The sequence below is a fragment of the Pseudorca crassidens genome, chromosome 2, assembly GCF_039906515.1.
Source record: "Pseudorca crassidens isolate mPseCra1 chromosome 2, mPseCra1.hap1, whole genome shotgun sequence".
Taxonomy (NCBI): Eukaryota; Metazoa; Chordata; class Mammalia; order Artiodactyla; family Delphinidae; genus Pseudorca; species Pseudorca crassidens.
The window spans coordinates 161466413-161486247 of NC_090297.1; the positions used below are offsets into that span (position 1 = coordinate 161466413).

General features: G+C 37.5%; 1 protein-coding gene across 1 annotated transcript in view; it reads right to left on the reverse strand.

The window, feature by feature from the left end:
* LOC137209558 (kinesin-like protein KIF28P) overlaps window positions 1-19835 on the reverse strand; it is an 85523-nt gene that overhangs the window by 49854 nt on the left and 15834 nt on the right. Inside the window, 2 exon segments of the mRNA XM_067711183.1 lie at window positions 8838-9041; window positions 19488-19682. Of these exon segments, the coding sequence (XP_067567284.1) occupies window positions 8838-9041; window positions 19488-19682 (399 nt within the window).

The window sequence follows — 19835 nt, forward strand, 5'->3', positions numbered from 1 at the left end:
ATACATCAGAAATACATCTACACGTGGAACAACTCCTACAGAACACCTACTGAACGCTGGCAGAAGACCTCAGACCTCCCAAAAGGCAAGAAACCCCCCACGTACCTGGGTAGGGCAAAAGAAAAAAGAATAAACAGAGACAAAAGGATAGGGACGGGACCGGCACCAGTGGGAGGGAGCTGTGAAGGAGGAAAGGTTTCCACACACTAGAAGCCCCTTCGCGGGCGGAGACTGCGGGTGGCGGAGGGGGGAAGCTTTGGAGCCGCGGAGGAGAGCACAGCAACAGGGGTGCAGAGGGCAAAGCGGAGAGATTCCCGCACGGAGGATCAGTGCCGACCGGCACTTACCAGCCCGAGAGGCTTGTCTGCTCACCCGCTGGAGCGGGCGAGGCTGGGAGCTGGGGCTCGGGTTTCAGTCGGATCCCAGGGAGAGGACTGGGGTTGGCGGCGTGAACACAGCCTGAAGGGGGCTAGTGCGCCACGGCTAGCTGGGAGGGAGTACAGCAAAAAATCTGGACCTGCCGAAGAGGCAAGAGACTTTTTCTTCCCTCTGTTTCCTGGTGCGCGAGGAGAGGGGATTAAGAGCGCTGCTTAAAGGAGCTCCACAGACGGGCACGAGCCGCGGCTAAAAGCGCGGACCCCAGAGACAGACATGAGACGCTAAGGCTGCTGCTGCCGCCACCAAGAAGCCTGTGTGCGAGCACAGGTCACTCTTCACACTCCCCTTCCGGGGAGCCTGTGCAGCCTGCCACTGCCAGGGTCCCAGGATCCAGGGACAACTTCCCCGGGAGAACGCATGGCGCAACTCAGGCTGGTGCAACGTCATGCTGGCCTCTGCGCCGCGCATCCGTACCCCTCCCTCCCCCGGCTTGAGTGAGCCAGAGCCCCTGAATCAGCTGCTCCTTTAACCCCGTCCTATCTGAGCGAAGAACACACGACCTCCGGCGACCTACACGCAGAGGCGGGGCCAAATCCAAAGCTGAGCACCTGGGAGCTGTGAGAACAAAGAAGAGAAAGGGAAATCTCTCCCAGCAGCCTCAGGAGCAGCGGATTAAAGCTCCACAATCAACTTGATGTACCTGCATCTGTGGAATACCTGAATAGACAACGAATCATCCCAAATTGAGGAGGTGGACTTTGCGAGCAAGATAGATTATTTTTTCCCCTTTTCCTCTTTTTGTGAGTGTGTATGTGTATGCTTCTGTGTGAGATTTTGTCTGTATAGCTTTGCTTTCACCATCTGTCCTAGGGTTCTATCCGTCCGTTTTTCTTTTTGTTTTTACTTTAAAAAATATTTTTTCTTAATAATTATTTTTTATTTTAATGACTTTATTTTATCTTTATTTTATTTTTTCCTCTTTATTTCTTTCTACTTTTTCTCCCTTTTATTCTGAGCCGTGTGGACGAAAGGCTCTTGGTGCTGCAGCCAGGAGGCAGTGCTGTGCCTCTGAGGTGGGAGAGCCAACTTCAGGACACCCGTCCAAAAGAGACCTCCCAGCTCCACGTAATATCAAATGGCAAAAATCTCCCAGAGATCTCCATCTCAACACCAGCACCCAGCTTCACTCAACGACCAGCAAGCTACAGTGCCGGACACCCTATGCCAAACGACTAGCAAGACAGGAACACAACTCCACCCATTAGCAGAGAGGCTGCCTAAAATCATAATAAGGCCACAGACACCCCAAAACACACCACCAGACGTGGACCTGCCCACCAGAAAGACAAGATACAGCCTCATCCACCAGAACACAGGCACTAGTCCCCTCCACCAGGAAGCCTACACAACCCACTGAACCAACTTCAGCCACTGGGGACAGACACCGAAAACAACGGGAACTACGAACCTGCAGCCAGCAAAAAGGAGACCCCAAACACAGTAAGATAAGCAAAATGAGAAGACAGAAAAACACACAGCAGATGAAGGAGCAAGATAAAAACCCACCAGACCTAACAAATAAAGAGGAAATAGGTAGTCTACCTGAAAAAGAATTCAGAATAATGATAGTAAAGATGATCCAAAATCTTGGAAATAGAATAAATGCAAGAAACATTTAACAAGGACCTAGAAGAACTAAAGAGAAAACAATCAGCGATGAAGAACACAATAAATGAAGTGAAAAATACTCTAGATGGGATCAATAGCAGAATAACTGAGGCAGAAGAACAGATAAGTGACCTGGAAGATAAATTAGTGGAAATAACTACTGCAGAGCAGAATAAAGAAAAAAGAATGAAAAGAACTGAGGACAGTCTCAGAGACCTCTGGGACAACATTAAACACAGCAACGTTCAAATTATAGGGGTCCCAGAAGAAGAAGAGAAAAAGAAAGGAACTGAGAAAATATTTGAAGAGATTATAGTTGAAAACTTCCCTAATATGGGAAAGGAAATAGTTAATCAAGTCCAGGAAGCACAGAGAGTCCCATACAGGATAAATCCAAGGAGAAACATGCCAAGACACATATTAATCAAACTGTCAAAAATTAAATACAAAACATATTAAAAGAAGCAAGGGAAAAACAACAAATAACACACAAGGAAATCCCCATAATGTTAACAGCTGATCTTTCAGCAGAAACTCTGCAAGCCAGAAGGGACTGGCAGGACATATTTAAAGTGATGAAGGAGAAAAACCTACAACCAAGATGACTCTAACCAGCAAGGATCTCATTCAGATTTGATTGAGAAATTAAAACCTTTACAGACAAGCAAAAGCTGAGAGAGTTCAGCACCACCAAACCACTTTTACAACAAATGCTAAAGGAACTTCTCTAGGCAAGAAACACAAGAGAAGGAAAAGACCTACAATAACAAACCCGAAACAATTAAGAAAATGGGAATAGGAACATACATATCGATAATTACCTTAAATGTAAATGGATTAAATGCTCCCACCAAAAGACACAGACTGGCTGACTGGATACAAAAACAAGACCCTTACATATGCTGTCTACAACAGACCCACTTCAGACCTAGGGACACATACAGACTGAAAGTGAGGGCATGGAAAAAGATATTACATGCAATTGGAAACCAAAAGAAAGCTGGAGTAGCAATACTCATATCAGACAAAATAGATTTTAAAATAAAGACTATTAGAAGAGACAAAGAAGGACACTACATAATGATCAAGGGATCGATCCAAGAAGAAGATATAACATTTGTAAATATTTATGTACCCAACATAGGAGCACCTCAATACATAAGGCAAATACTAACAGCCATAAAAGGGGAAATCAACAGTAACACATTCAGAGTAGGGGACTTTAACACTCTACTTTCACCAATGGACAGATCATCCAAAATGAAAATAAATAAAGAAACACAAGCTTTAAATGATACATTAAACAAGATGGACTTAATTGATATTTATAGGACATTCCATCCAAAAACAACAGAATACACATTTTTCTCAAGTGCTCATGGAACATTCTCCAGGATAGATCATATCTTGGGTCACAAATCAAGCCTTGGTAAATTTTGGAAAATTGAAATTGTATCAAGTATCTTTTCCGGCCACAATGCTACAAGACTAGATATCAATTACAGGAAAAGATCTGTAAAAAATACAAACACATGGAGGCTAAACAATACGTTACTAAATAACCAAGAGATCACTGAAGAATCAAGGAGGAAATCAAAAAATACCTAGAGACAAATGACAATGAAAACACAACGATCCAAAACCTACAGCATGCAACAAAAGTAGTTCTAAAAGAGAAGTTTATAGCAATACAATCCTACCTCAAGATACAAGAAAAATCTCAAATAAACTATCTAACTTTACACCTAAAGGAACTAGAGAAAGAAGAACAAACATAATCCAAATTTAGTAGAAGGAAAGAAATCCTAAAGATCAGAGCAGAAATAAATGAAATAGAAACAAAGAAAACAGTAACAAAGATCAATAAAACTAAAAGCTAGTTCTTTGAGAAGATAAACAAAATTGATAAACCTTTAGCCAGGCTCATCAAGAAAAAGAGGGAGAGGACTCTAAAATTAGAAATGAAAAAGGAGAAGTTACAACAGACACCGCAGAAATACAAAGCATCCTAAGAGACTGCTACAAGCAACTCTATGCCAATAAAATGGACAACCTGGAAGAAATGGACAAATTCTTAGAAAGGTATAACCTTCCAAGACTGAACCAGGAAGAAATAGAAAAAAAAGAACAGACCAATCACAAGTAAAGAAATTGAAAGTGATTAAAAATCTTCCAACAAACAGAAGTCCAGGACCAGATGACTTCATAGGTGAATTCTATCAAGCATTTAGAGTAGAGCTAACACCATCTCAAACTATTCCAAAAAATTGCAGAGGAAGGAACACTCCCAAACTCGTTCTACGAGCTCACCATCACCCTGATACCAAAACCAAAAATGCTAAAGAAAAAAAAGAAAATTACAGACCAATATCACTGATGGATATAGATGAAAAAATCCTCAACAAAATACTAGCAAACAGAATCCAACAACATATTTAAAGGATCATACACCATGATCAAGTGGGATTTATCCCAGGGATGCAAGGATTCTTCAATGTATGCAAATCAATCAATGCAATACACCATATTAAAAAACTGAAGAAGAAAAACCATATGATCATCTCAATAGATGCAGAAAAAGCTTTTGACAAGCATTTTACCCATTTATGGTAAAAACTCTCCAGAAAGTGGGCATAGAGGGAACCTACCTCAACATAATAAAGGCCATATATGACAAACCCATAGTAAACATCATTCTCAATTGTGAAAAACTGAAAATATTTCCTCTAAGATCAGGAACAAGACAAGGATGTCCACTCTCGCCACTATTATTCAACATAATTTTGGAAGTCCTAGCCATGGCAATCAGAGAAGAAAAAGAAATAAAAGGAATACAAATTGGAAAAGAAGACGTAAAACTGTCACTGTTTGCAGGTGACATGATACTATACATAGAGAATCCTAAAGATGCCACCAGAAAACTACTAGAGCTAATCAATGAATCTGGTAAAGTTGCAGGATACAAAATTAATGCACAGAAATCTCTTGCATTCCTATACACTAACAACGAAATATCAGAAAGAGAAATTAAATTAAAGAAATTAAATTAATGGTGAATTGGGCTTCCTTGGTGGTGCAGTGGTTGAGAGTCCGCCTGCCGATGCAGGGGACATGGGTTCGTGCCCTGGTCCGGGAGGATCCCACATGCTGCGGAGCAGCTGGGCCTGTGAGCCATGGCCGCTGAGCCTGCGTGTCTGGAGCCTGAGCGTCCGGAGCCTGTGCTCCGCAACGGGAGAGGCCACAACAGTGAGGGGCCCGCGTACCGCAAAAAAAAAAAAAAAAAAAAAAAATTAATGGTGAATTAATCCATTCACCATTGCAACAAAAAGAATAAAATACCTAGGAATAAACTTACCTAAGGAGGTAAAAGAACTATACTCAGAAAACTATTAGACTCGGATGAAAGAAATCAAAGATGACACAGATGGACTGATGTACCATGTTCTTGGATTGGAAGAATCAATATTGTGAAGATGACTATACTACCCAAAGCAATCTACAGATTCAGTGCAATCCCTATTAAATTGCCAGCGACATTTTTTACAGAACTAGAACAAAAATCTTAAAATTTGTATGGAGACAAAAAAGACCCCGAATAGCCAAAGAAATCTTGAGGGAAAAAAACGGAGCTGGAGGAATCAGACTCCCTGACTTCAGACTATACTACAAAGCTACAGTAATCAAGACAATATGGTACTGGCACAAAAACAGAAATAGAGATCAATGGAACATGATAGGAAACCCACGCACCTACAGTGAACTAATCTATGACAAGGAGGCAAGGATATACAATGGAGAAAAGACAGTCTCTTCAATAATTGGTGCTGGGAAAACTGGACAGGCACATGTAAAAGAATGAAATTTGAACACTTCCTAACACTATACACAAAAATAAACTCATGTAAACTAAATGTAAGACTGTAAAACTCTTAGAGGAAAACATAGGAAGAACACTCTGTGAAATAAATCACAGCAAGATCTTTTTTGACCCACCTGCTAGAGTAATGGAAATAAAAACAAAAATAAACAAATGGGACCTAATGAAACTTAAAAGCTTTTGCACTGCAAAATAAACTATAAACAAGATGAACAGACAACCCTCAGAATGGGAGAAAATATTTGCCAATGAATCAATGGACAAAGGATTAGCCTCCAACATATATAAACAGCTCATGCAGCTCAATATTAAAAAAACAAAAAACCTAATCAAAAAATGTGCAGAAGACCTAGATAGACATTTCTCTAAAGAAGACATACAGATGGCCAAGAGGCACATGAAAAGCTGCTCAACATCACTATTAGAGAAATGCAAATCAAAACTACAATGAGGTATCACCTCACATCAGTTAGAATGGGCATCATCAGAAAATCTACAAACAACAAATGCTGGAGAGGGTGTGGAGAAAAGGGAGCCCTCTTGCACTGTTAATAGGAATGTAAATTGATACAGCCACTATGGAGAACAGTATGGTAGTTCCTTAAAAACTAAAAATAGAATTACCATATGACCCAGCAATCCCACTACTGGGCATATACCCAGAGAAAACCATAATTCAAAAAGACACATGTACCCCAATGTTCATTGCAGCACTATTTACTATAGCTAGGTCATGGAAGCAACCTAAATGCCTGTCAACAGAGGAATGGATAAAGAGGATGTGGTGCATGTATACAGTGGAATATTACTCTGCCATAAAAATGGATGAAATTGGGTCATTTGCAGAGACTTGGATGAACCTAGAGACTGTCATACAGAGTGAAGTAAGGCAAATAGAGAAAAACAAATATCGTATATTAACACATATATGTGGAATCTAGAAAAATGGTACAGATGAACCAGTTTGCAAGGCAGAAATAGAGACACAGATGTAGAGAACAAACGTATGGACACCAAGGGGGGAAAGTGGGGGTGGTGGTGGGATGAACTGGGAGATTGGGTTTGACATATATACGCTAATATGTATAAAATGGATAACTAATAAGAACCCGCTGTATAAAAAAATTAAATTATATTAAATTTAAAAAAAACAGTCCAACAAGACTAAATAATCATTTAGTCATTAAGCATAGTCAAAGACATTTAGTTCCTCTCCAAGGGATGTAGATAATATTCTGAGCCATATCCTTTGAGCTGTCTTATAGATACTAAAAACCCCACAAGGTGGAAGAAGTTAACTGTATGATGACCAGACTGTAGCCATGACAAAAGCTGCCACAATTCTGAGAACTGGCCTCAAAAAAATGGAAACCGACCCTGGAACTGAAGATTAACCATACTTAAAACAATCAAGATGATGCTGATCAGATCACCACACGACCAATTTCAAGGTGACTGTCAGAGCTGACACTACTGTTTCCACATGTAGCCCCCTCTCTCCTTTCCCTGTAAAAGCTCTTGCCCACTGACTGTTGGCGGCAGTCAGCCTTTGGACAGGTTGCCAGCCTCTGAAATATAAAGCAAACTTTCCTTTCCACCAACCTTGCCTCTTTGTTGGCTTTTGAGCAGTGAGCAGCTGTACCCCACTTTTGGTAACAATATCTCATTGCGGTTTTGAGTTTCTTTTCCCTAATAATTAGTGACGGTGAACATCTTTTCATGTCCCTGTTGGTCATCTGTATATCTTCTTTGGAAGTGCCTTTTCAGGTCTTCTGCCCTTTTTTTTTTTTTTTTTTGCGGTACACGGGCCTCTCACTGTTGTGGCCTCTCCCGTTGCAGAGCACAGGCTCCAGACGCGTAGGCTCAGCGGCCATGGCTCACGGGCCCAGCCGCTCCGCGGCATGTGGGATCTTCCCAGACCGGGGCACGAACCTGCGTCCCCTGCATCGGCAGGCGGACTCTCAACAACTCCACCACCAGGGTAGCCCTCATTTTTAAAAAATAAATCTTTATTGGAGTATAATTTCTTCACAATACTGTGTTAGTTTCTGTTGTACATTAAAGTGAATCAGCCATATGCATACATATGTCCCCATAACCCCTCCCTCTTGAGCCTCCCTCCCATCCTCCCCATCCCACCCCTCTAGGTCATCACAAAGCACCGAGCTGATCTCCTTGTGCTGTGAGGCTGCTTCCCACTAGCTATCTATTTTACATTTGGGAGTCTATATATGTCCATGCCACTCTCTCACTTTGTCACAGCTTATCCTTCCCCCTCCCCATATCTTCAAGTCCATTCTCTAGTAGGTCTGTGTCTGTATTCCTGTCTTGCCCCTAGGTTCTTCATGACCTTTTTTTTTTTTTTAGATTTCATATATATGTGTTAGCATATGGTATTTGTTTTTCTCTTCTGGTTTACTTCACTCTGTATGGCAGACTCTAGGTCCATCCATCTCATTACCAATAACTCAGTTTCATTTCTTTTATTTGCTTTTTCATTTTAATGATGGTTTCCTTCTCTGTGAAGAAGGTTTTTTGTTTTATTAGTCCCATTTGTTTATTTTTGCTTTTCTTTCCCTTGCTTTTGGAGTCAGAGCCACAGAAACATCACTAAGACCGATTTCATTGAGGTTACTGCCTATGTTTTCTTCTAGGACATCTATGGTTTCAAAATTTACATTCAAGTCTTTAATCCATTTTGAGTAAATTTTTGTGTATGGTGTAATATAGTGGTCTAATTCCATTCTTTTGCACATGGCTGTCCAGTTTTCCCAACACCATTTATTGAAGACTATCCTTTTAGGATAATTAACATTATCCTAAAATAGAGATGCCGATAACTTTCATTGGGGGCAGAGAATTTCCAAAATGAAAAAAAAATTCCTTAAATAAGGGATTCTAGAATAATACATACCTGGTATTCTTGATTTTTCTCCCGGTTCTCAATTGCTTGAAATAGCTCTTCACACACATTTGGAATGATACCCTTGTTTGCCCCAAACCCAATCATGGAATAGCTTTTTCCAGAGCCAGTTTGGCCATAAGCCAGGAGAGTAGTATTATAGCCTTGCCAGGCACTGTCCAGAATTCCCCTGCCAAGATCGTGGAAAACATCTCTCTGGAAAGAAGACCGCAGGCATCAAGTTCAGCACTGACTTTTCACAGTACTCTTAAAATCTAATATTCTGGTTTTGGTGAGTTCCACCTTAATTAATGTCATATGACTTACTTGAAATATAACTCAGATGCTGTCTTAGAACCAGTGAAATAAAGCTGGCAACCAAAAAGGGATTTGTCAGTTTGGAAAACACTGATCACCACAAATCACCATGTATCTTCAACTAGCCAGTATTCATCAGTAATGGATTTGAGTATTTTATAGCCTTGACAAAACATGGGCTAGGTCTTTAAAATTCAGCAATTAGACAATAATTTCAAGGGACCAAGGGACACAGACCAAAGTGTTTTCTGATTTCTCTGTATTCTTTAATCCAGACAACGTCACAAAATTCCTACACTAATTTTAACTCGCTGCTGCTGAACCTTCTTTCTTTTTTTGTTTTTAACAAGACCTAGTGGTTCTGAAGCCAACACACACATATACATATGCACCCTTTTTTTTTTTAAGTGGCAGACACAGATGCTTGTGCCCACAATTGCTTGAAAGAGAAGATGTGGTCTGGCTTTTATTATCTATCATCTGATTATCTATTATTATCTATTATGTTATCTGTAATATGAGAGATATTATCTGTTATTGTCATAGCCAGCAATAATTCTCTTATTTGAGGCTGTTTCAAAGTGCATATTCTTTTCTGTTCTCTAATATCAATAAAATAGTAAGTAAGCATTATACACTCCATTTGTTGCAATATATACATTTGTGTAATTTATATAATTTTTATTTCTGGGAAAGATGCACATACTAACGTAGTGTGATTTTTATAAGGACAATAGGCAATAACCAATTTTCTTACACTATTCATTTCTCATGAGAAAGGAATAAAAAGTATTACACTGTAAGTGTTAGGGGAGCTCTAGGCTTAAAATGTGGAATCTGGCCAGTGGTTTTTCAGAACATTGAGACCATACTTTTACCAGAAAAATGTATTTATGTAATAGATATCCACTCTACCTTAGGAGCTATGAGCTGAACCTAAGGAGTGCTCACAAGCTTAGTAAAGTAACTGGTTTTGCTATCTTTTTTTCCTCTGTGCTATTTGGAGATTTGGGGGAAATGCTTTTATTGCCAATTTTTATGAATTGAAAACTTCAAACAAACAACATAGAATTTTATTAAATAAACAAAATCTTAGAGAATAGAATCATTCTGTAAATTTTGTTAGCTGTAGAGTTTTCTGTATAGTTTTCCATTGAAATCTCTTTTGGGTGTCAGTGATTTGCATATTAGGTAAACCAAGAAGTCACAGAGCTACATTTCTAGTTTCTTCCTGTTCTTCATCCTATAATCAACTACATGAAACATTTTCCTACACTACAGTATGTAAAACTATAATTCTGCAGTATCTTAATAGGTGATCAACAAAAGATAGGGAGGATGAGAGGGAAAGCTGTTGACAAAGTTAATCAAGTCTCTTTACAGCACAGTTCTTGCAGCCTTTTAAAACTACCTTTTAAAAAACTGAGATAGAATTGACATATAACATTATACTAGTTTCAAATGTACAGCATAATGATTTGATATATGTATATATTGAGAAATGATTACCAGAATAAATTTAGTTCACAGAGTTTTTGTTTGTTTATTTTTTGGCCATGCGGTGTGGCTTGTGGGATCTTAGTTCCCCGACCAGGGATCGAACCTGGGCCCTCATCAGTGAGAGCACAGAGTCCTAACCACTGGACCGCAGGGGAATTCCCCTAATTTTTTTTCTTGTGATGAGAAATTTTAAGATCTACTCTCTCAGCAACTTTCAAATATACAATACTGTATTGTTAACTACAGGCATACCTCAGAGATACTCTGGGTTCATTTCCAAACCATCACAATAAAGCAAATAATGCAATAAAGTGAGTCACAAAAAGTTTTTGTTTTTCCCAATGCATATAAAAGTTATGTTTACACTATACTGTAATTTATTAAGTGTGCAATAGCATGATGTCTAAAAAGACAATGTATACATCATAATTTAGAAATATTTTACTGCTCAACAATGCTAACCATCATCTGAGCCTTCATAATCTTTTTGCAATAGTAACATTAAAGATCACTGATCACAGATCACCATGAGAAATAGAAAGATAAATTTGAAATATTGGGAGAGTTACCAAAATGTGACACAGAGACACGGAGTGAGCAACGTTGTAAAAATGGTATCAAAAGCCTTGCTTGATACAGGATTGCCACTAACCTTCAATTTGTTTAAAAAAGAAAGAAAGAAAGAAAAGAAAAAGAAAAAAACCCACAACAACAACACTGTATCTGCGAAGCGCAATAAAGCAAAGCACAATAAAATGAGGTCTGCCTGTATATCACCATGCTGTACATTACATCCCCAGGACTTATTTCCCTTACTGGAAGTCTGTAGCTTTTGATGACCTTCACCCACTTCACCCGTGTCCCACCCCCACCCCCCTCAAACTCGACACCCAACATTAACCCCTGCCTCTGGCAACAACCAATCTGTTCTCGGTATCTAAAAGTTCATTTTTAAAAAAGATTCCACATGTAAGTGAGATCATATAGTATTTGTCTTTTTCTGTCCAACTTATTTCACTTGGCATAATGCCCCAAGGTCCATCCATGTGTTGCAAATGGCAGGATTTCCTTCTTTTTATGGCTGAATAATATTCCATTGTGTATGTATGTATATATATATATGTATATATATATTTTCTTTATCCATTCATCTGTCGATGAACACTTAGGTTGTTTCCATGTCTTGACTATTGTAAATAATACTGCAATGAATATGGGGGTGCAGATATCTTATCAAGATAGTGATTTCATTTTCTTTGGATAAACACTCAGAAGTGGGATTGCTGGATCACATGGTAGTTCCATTTTTAATTTTGAGGGGAACCTCCATACTGCCTTTCATAGTGTCTGCACCAATTTACACTCCCACCAACAGTGCACAAGGGTTTCCTTTTCTCCACACACTCACCAACACTTATCTCTTGTCATTTTCGATGATGGCCATTCTAACGGGTGTGAGGTGATATCATGTTGTGGTGTTTTAAAAATTAATTAATTAATTTATTTATTTATTTTTGGCTGTGTTGGGTCTTTGTTGCTATGAACAGGCTTTCTCTAGTTGGGGCAAACAGGGACTACTCTTCATTGTGGTGTGCAGGCTTCTCATTGCGGTGGTTTCTCTTGTTGTGGAGCACGGGCTCTAGGCACACAGGCTTCAGTAGTTGTGGCAGATGGGCTCAGTAGTTGTGGCACACGGGCTCAGTAGTTGTGGCTCGCAGGCTCAGTAGTTGTGGCGCACGGCTTAGTTGCTCTGCGGCATGTGGGATCTTCCCCGACTAGGGCTTGAACCCGTGTCCCCTGCATTGGCAGGCAGATTCTTAACCACTGTGCCACCAGGAAGTCCCCACATTGCGGTTTTGATTTGCATTCCCTGATGATTAGTGATGTTGAGCACATTTTCATGTATCTGTTGGCTGTTTGTATACCTTCTTTGAGGAAAATGTCCATTTAATTCCTCTGCCCATTTTAAAATCAGATTTCTTTTTGCTATTGAGTTATATGAATTCTTTATATATTTTAGATATTAACCTTTTATTAATATATGATTTGTAAGTATTTTCTCCTTTTCTGTAAGTTGCCTTTTCATTTCATTGATGGTTTTCTTTATGTACAGAAGTTTTTTGGGTTGAGGTACTCCCACTTATTTATTTTTGTTTTTGGTGTAAAATCCAAAATATCATTGCCAAGACTGAGGTCTAGGAGCTTACCCTCTATGTTCTCTTCTAGGAGTTTTATGGTTCCATGTCTTACATTCAAGTCTTAAATCCATTTTTTTTAAGTGGTGTAAGGTATGGGATTCTTCTTTTGCATGTAGCTGTCCAGTTTTCTCAACACCATTTATTGAAAAGACTGTCCTTTCCCCAATATATGTTTTTGGTTCCTTTGTTGTAAATTAATTGACCATATATGCATGGGTTTATTTCTGGGCTCTCTACTCTGTTGATCTATGTGTCTATTTTCATGCCAATACCATGCTGCTTTGATTACTATAGCTTTGCAATATAGTTTGACACCAAGATGTGTGATGCCTCCAGCTTTGTTCTTCTTTCTCAAGATTGCTTTAACTATTCAGGGTCTCTTATGGTTCCACACAAATTTAAGGATTGTTCATTTCTTTGAAAAATGCCATTGGAATTTTGATAGGGATTGCATTGAATCTGTAGATTGCTTTGGATAGTATGGACATTTTAACAATATTAGTTATTCCAAGCCATGAGCACAGAATATCTTTCCCATTTATTTGTGTCTTCTTCAATTTCTTTCATCAGTGTCATAGTTTTCAGTGTACAGGTCTTTCACCTCTTTGGCTACATTTATTCCTTGGTATTTTATTCTTCTTGGGAAAAACTCTTTATTGACATAAAATTAATATTCACTAAATTCATCAGTTTAAAGCACACAGTTCCATAAGTTTTGACATATGTATTTGGCCATGTGACAATCACCACAATCAGGGTTTTTAAAAAGTTCTCTTGTGACTCTTTGCACTTAGGCCCTTCTTCTCACTTTCAGCCCTTGATGATTTACTTTCTGTAACTATAGTTTTGTTTTTTCTAGAACTGTCATTTAAGTGGAATTGTATAGTGAGCAGTCTTTTGTATATGACTTCTTTTACCTACTACAATGCTTTGAGATTCAGCCATGTTGTTGCATATAATCATTAATTCCTTTTATTGCTGAATTGTATTCTATTTTATAAATATATCATAATTTTATTATCCATTCACAAGTTGATGGATATTTGAGTTTCCAGTTTGGGACTATTACATATAAAGTTGCTAAGGACGTTTGTATATAGGTGTTTGTGAGAAAATATATTTTTATTTCTCTTGGAATTGCTGGATTGTATGTTAAATGTATACTTAAATTTTAAAGAAACTGTTTTCCAAAATAACTGAATCTTTTACATGGCCATAGCACTGTATTAGAGTTCCAGTTGTTCCATTCATGCATGTTAACCTTGATACTGTTTTTAATTTTTGACATTTCTCATGTATGTGTAGTATTCTCTCATTTGGTATTAATTTGCATTTCCCTAATGACTAATAAAGTTGGACACTTTTTCATTGGTTTTAGGATATGTTGTAATTTATATATCTCTGTTGGTGAGGTCTCTGATCAAATTTTTTGCTATTTTCTTTTTATTTTGGCCATGCTGTGTGCCTTGTGGGATCTTAGTTCCCAGACCAGGGATTGAACCCAGGCCCTCAGCAGTGAAAGTATTGAGTCTTAAGCACTGGATCACTAAGGAATTCCTTGCCATTTTTAAAAAATTGACTTTTCTTCCTTTTTTTCCCTTAAGTTGTAAGAATTCATTATATATTTTGGGTACTTTATCATATATATATTTTGCAAATATTTCCTTTCATTATGGCTTACCTTTTCATGTTCTTATTGGTATCTCTCAAAGAGCAAAATGTGTTTTTAATGGGTCTCATTTATCAAATATTTTCTTTCATGATCTGTGTCCTATCTAAGACTCTTTGCCAAATCAAGATCACTACAATTTTCTCCTATCCTTTCTTTTAGAGGCTTTATAATTTTACCTCTAAAAGTTAGGTCTACAATCTATTTTGAGTTCATTTTGTATGTGGTGTGAGGAAAGTATCAAAGTTCATATTTTTCCATATGGATATCCTATATCTCCAGCACCATTTGTTCAAAGACTTTAGTTTTGAAGAACGTTGTCACCTGTATTAGTTTGCTTGGGCTTCCATAACAAATTACCACAAACTGGGTGACTAAAAACAACAGAAATTTATTCTCTCACGGTTCTGGAGGCTACAAGTCCAAGATCAAGGTATTGGCAATGCCATGCTCTCTCTGAATGCTGTAGGAAACAATCCTTCCTTGCCTCTTCCTGGCTTCTGGTTGCTCCCAGCAGTTTTTGGCATTCGTTGGCTTATAGCTCCATCACTCCAATCTCTGTCCCCATTGTCACATGGCATTCTCCCTGTGTATCTGTGTGTCAAAATTTCCCTCTTAAAAGAACTGGATTTGTGGCTTACTTTAATCCAGGATGGCCTCATCTTAACTAATTACATCTGCAAATATCCTGTTTCCAAATAAGGTCACATTTTGAGTCTTTGGGTGGACATAAATTTGGGGAGACTATTCAACCTATTACAGCTCCTTTGTAAAAAAAAATCGATGATATATGATGATCTGTCTCTGGACACTGTATTCTGTTCCATTGATCTGTTATATCTGTCTTTTAGCCAATACCACAATGTCTTGATTACTGTAGGGCTATCTATAGTGAGTGTAAGTTCTTCAACTTTATTCTCTTTCAAAATAATTTTGGCTATTGTCAGTCCTTTACAATTCCATGTAAACTATTGAAACAATGTATCAATTTCTACAAAAAATTACTGCTGGCATTTTGATTTCTTTCAATCTATTGATCAATTTGACTTCTTAATAATGTTGAGTCTTTTGATTCATTTAAGTCTTCCTTTCAGTAATGTTTCATAGTGTACAGATTTTGCACGTATTTTGTGCTTTTGATGTTATTGTAAATATTTTAAAATCTTAATTTCCAATTGTTCACTGATAGAATAGAGAGATACTATCAATTTTGTATATTGACCTTGCTAAACACACTTATTCACTGTAATAGCTTTTTCTTCCCTTTTTGGGTAGATTCCTTAGCGTTTTTTGCATAGATAATTATGTTTTCTGCAAATTGTTTTACTTCTTCATTTTCAATCTGCATATCATTCACTTCCTATTAATTGACTTAACTGCCCTGGCTAGGGCCTGCAGTAGATGTTGTATAGAAATGATGAGATTGGACCTCCTTGCCTTGTCCCCATTCTTAGGGGCAACATATTCATTGTTTCACCATCAAATGTTATGTTACCTATGTACTGAAGGAAGTTCTATTTCTAGGAGGCTCCCTCCGATTTTAAGTTTGCTGAGAGTTTTATCATGATTGGGTGTTGAGTTTTGTCAATTGCTTTTTCTGCATCTGATCACATTCCCAGGAAAAGAAGTCCCACTTGACAACGATGTATTTTAAAAAGTATACTGTGGGATTCTATTTGCTAAAGTTTTGTTAACAATGTTTGTGTCTATGTTTATGAAGGGTATTGATCTGTAGTGTTTTTGTAGTATTTGGCTGGTTTTGGTGTAATATTTTCCTCAAAAAATGAATGGTCCTTCTATCATCTACAAGATTTTTTTTTCATAATTCTCATTATTTCTTCCTTTAGTTGAATTCACAGAAAAGTCATCTGGGCTTAGTTCTTGAGGGGAGAAGTTTAACTATAAATTCAATTTCTTTAATAGATATAGAGCTACCTGAGTTATCTATTTCTTTTTGTGTGAACTTCAGTAGACTGTGTCCATTTCATCTATGTTTTTAAATTTATCAGCATTAAGTTGTTCATAATATTCTCTTATTATTTTTTTAATGTCTGTAAGATTTGCAGTAACATCTCTCTTTCATTTCTCATCTTGGTACTTTGTATCTTTTTTTCCTTGATGATCAATTTGGCTACAGGTTTATCAATTTTATTGTTATTTTCAAAGAACCAGCTTTTAATTGATTTTTCTCTATTATTTTACTGTCTTAAGTTAATCGTTCTTATTTCTTCCTCTTTTGCTTTGTCTATACTCTTCTTTTTCTAAATTCTTAGGTGGAAGCCTAGACTGTTGATTTAAGATTGTTCTTCTCTAATATAATCATTTAATGCTATAAAATTTCCTCTAAGCCCTGCTTTAGCTGCATCCCACAAATTTTGATGTTTTGATTTTCATTCAGTTCAAAATATTTACTAATTTCCCTTATGGTTTATTCCCTGACCTATGGATTGTTTAGAAATCTGCTATTTTTTAAATATCTGAGGAGTTTCCTAATACCTTTCTGTCATTTCTTTCTAGTTTAATTTCATTGTGGTCAGAGAATGTAATTTGTATGATTTCAATTGTCTTACATTTATTGAGACTAGTTTAATGATCCAGAATATGATCTATCATAAAGAAAGTTCCATGTTCACTCAAAAAAAGTGTGTAGTGCTGTGGTTGAATGGGGGTAGAAGAATTGTTCTATAATGGTCAATTAGGTTGACAATATTGTTCTGGTCTTCTATAATATTATTGATTTGGGGTTGTTTGTTCTGTTACTCAGAGAGGAGTGATGAAGTCACCAATCACAACTGTAGGTTTGTCTATTTCTCCTTCAATTTCTATCAGTTTCTGTTTCATGTACTTTGAAGTTCTGTTATTAGGTACATACCCATTTAGGATAGTATGTCTTCTTAGTGAACTGATTACTTTATCATTATGAAATATTCCTTGTTCTGAAGTCTACTTTGTGTGACGTAAATATAGCATCTGCAGTTTTCTTTCTGTTAGTGTTTACATGGATATCTATTTATTTATATTTAAATTGGGTTTATGTAAACAGATATAGTTGGATCCAGCTTTTCCTACCAAATCTGATCATTTGTACCATTTAATTGGTGTGTTTATTTACATTTGATAAAATAATCAATGGTTGGCATTAAATCTACCATCTTGTTATTTGTATTCTATTTGTCTTATCTCCTCTTTGTTTTTTTCTCTCCCTCTTTTCCTGCCACACTTTGAGTTTGTTTCATAATTCCATTTCCCCACACTTGACTCATTAGTTATATTTTTGTTGCTTGATTTTTTATTCATTGCTCTAGGGCAGTGGCTCTCAAAGTGCATTCCCAGGAGATCCTTTAAATCCTTTCAGTGCATTTGTGAAGTTAGAACTACTTGACAGAGAGTATTTTTTGGGGTGGTTTAACAAAGGCTATAATATTTGGGCTGAATTTTTAAAGATGAGTATGCAAACAAGAAGAACAGAGAGAAAAGGTTGGGAGGAAGTGAACAGAACCTCAGTGACCAGAGGGTGTGGAGAAAAGGGAACCCTCTTGCACTGTTGGTGGGAATGTAAATTGATACAGCCACTATGGAGAACAGTACGGAGGTTCCTTAAAAAACTACAAATAGAACTACCATACGACCCAGCAATCCCACTACTGGGCATATACCCTGAGAAAACCATAATTTAAAAAGAGACATGTGCCAAATGTTCATTGCAGCTCTATTTACAATAGCCAGGACACGGAAGCAACCTAGGTGTCCATCAACAGATGAATGGATAAAGAAGATGTGGCACATATATACAATGGAATATTACTCAGCCATAAAAAGAAATGAAATTGAGTTATTTGTAGTGAGGTGGATGGACCTAGAGTCTGTCATACAGAGTGAAGTAAGTCAGAAAGAGAAAAACAAACACCATATGTTAACACATATATATGGAATCTAAGGGAAAAAAAAAAAGGTCAGGAAGAACCTAGGGGCAAGACGGGAATAAAGACACAGACCTATTACAGAATGGACTTGAGGATATGGGAGGGAGAGAGGTAAGCTGTGACAAAGGGAGAGAGTGGCATGGACATATATACACTACCAAACGTAAAATAGATAGCTAGTGGGAAGCAGCCGCATAGCACAGGGAGATCAGCTCGGCGGTTTGTGACCACCTAGAAGGGTGGGATAGGGAGGGTGGGAGGGAGGGAGACGCAAAAGAGAAGAGCTATGGGAACATATGTATATGTATAACTGATTCATTTTGTTATAAAGCAGAAACTAACACACCATTGTAAAGCAACTATACTCCAATAAATATGTTAAAAAAAAGAAAAGAAAGCCAAAAAAAAAAAAAAAAGAACCTCAGTGACTTATGGGACAATCTCAAGCATACATGTAACTAGTCACAGAAGGAATAGAAGAGACCAAAAATACTTGGAGAAATTTTGTTTGAAATTTTTTCAAAATTTGATGGAAATTACAAACCCACAGATTCAAGAAGCTTAATGAGCTCTGTCCAGATTGAAATGACCATTTTTCCTTTGAACCCCGTTGTATCCCATAAATATTTTTTATCACAGAAACTGTAACGTGTGAATGCACTCTTTTGCCTGTCTCCCTACAGCAAATTGTGAGCAACTTTAAGGCAGAATAGTGCATGGCATATGATAAATACTCAATAAACCAAAGTTCTCAAATGCTGAGTGCTGTGCAATTTTGCTCATCTCAGAGAAGGAAATATAATTGACTTGACATTCCTTTTTCAAAATATGTCAGTACATTGGAAAATAACTGACTTGAGTGTCTAAATATTTAGGCAATAGCTACACTTTTGGACCTCATATTGAACATGAAAAGGAATAAATTTAAAACCAAACTCTCATATGGAAGCATACATTGTAATATGCTTGCATAAAAATAATTGTACCGGTATATTGTCAACACTTTATTAAAAAAAAAAAAAACTACCATTGAAGTTGTTTTAAAGCAATTTACCTGGCCTGCAAATTTACTGCTAGGATTAGCTGAAATAAACACACCATCCTTATCCTTTTGAAATCCATTGTGAGACCAGTATGCCAGGTCAAAAGTAAATGTCTTCGTATGTTCTGGATTCTTAGGGTCTTGTATAATGGTAGTGGTCCTGGAATGCATGGAAATCACACATTTGCTCCCAGAATTCTTCTCTCTCTGTAGTCAAATGACAGATTCAGAGTCAATCATTACAGTTTTTCTGTCATCTGATTGTTTTGCAGGTCTTTACATCTAGTAAGAAATTAAGCCAATAACTTATCATTTATTCATTTTGTTCTCTAATTATGTTATTCTTAGCAGCTATTATGA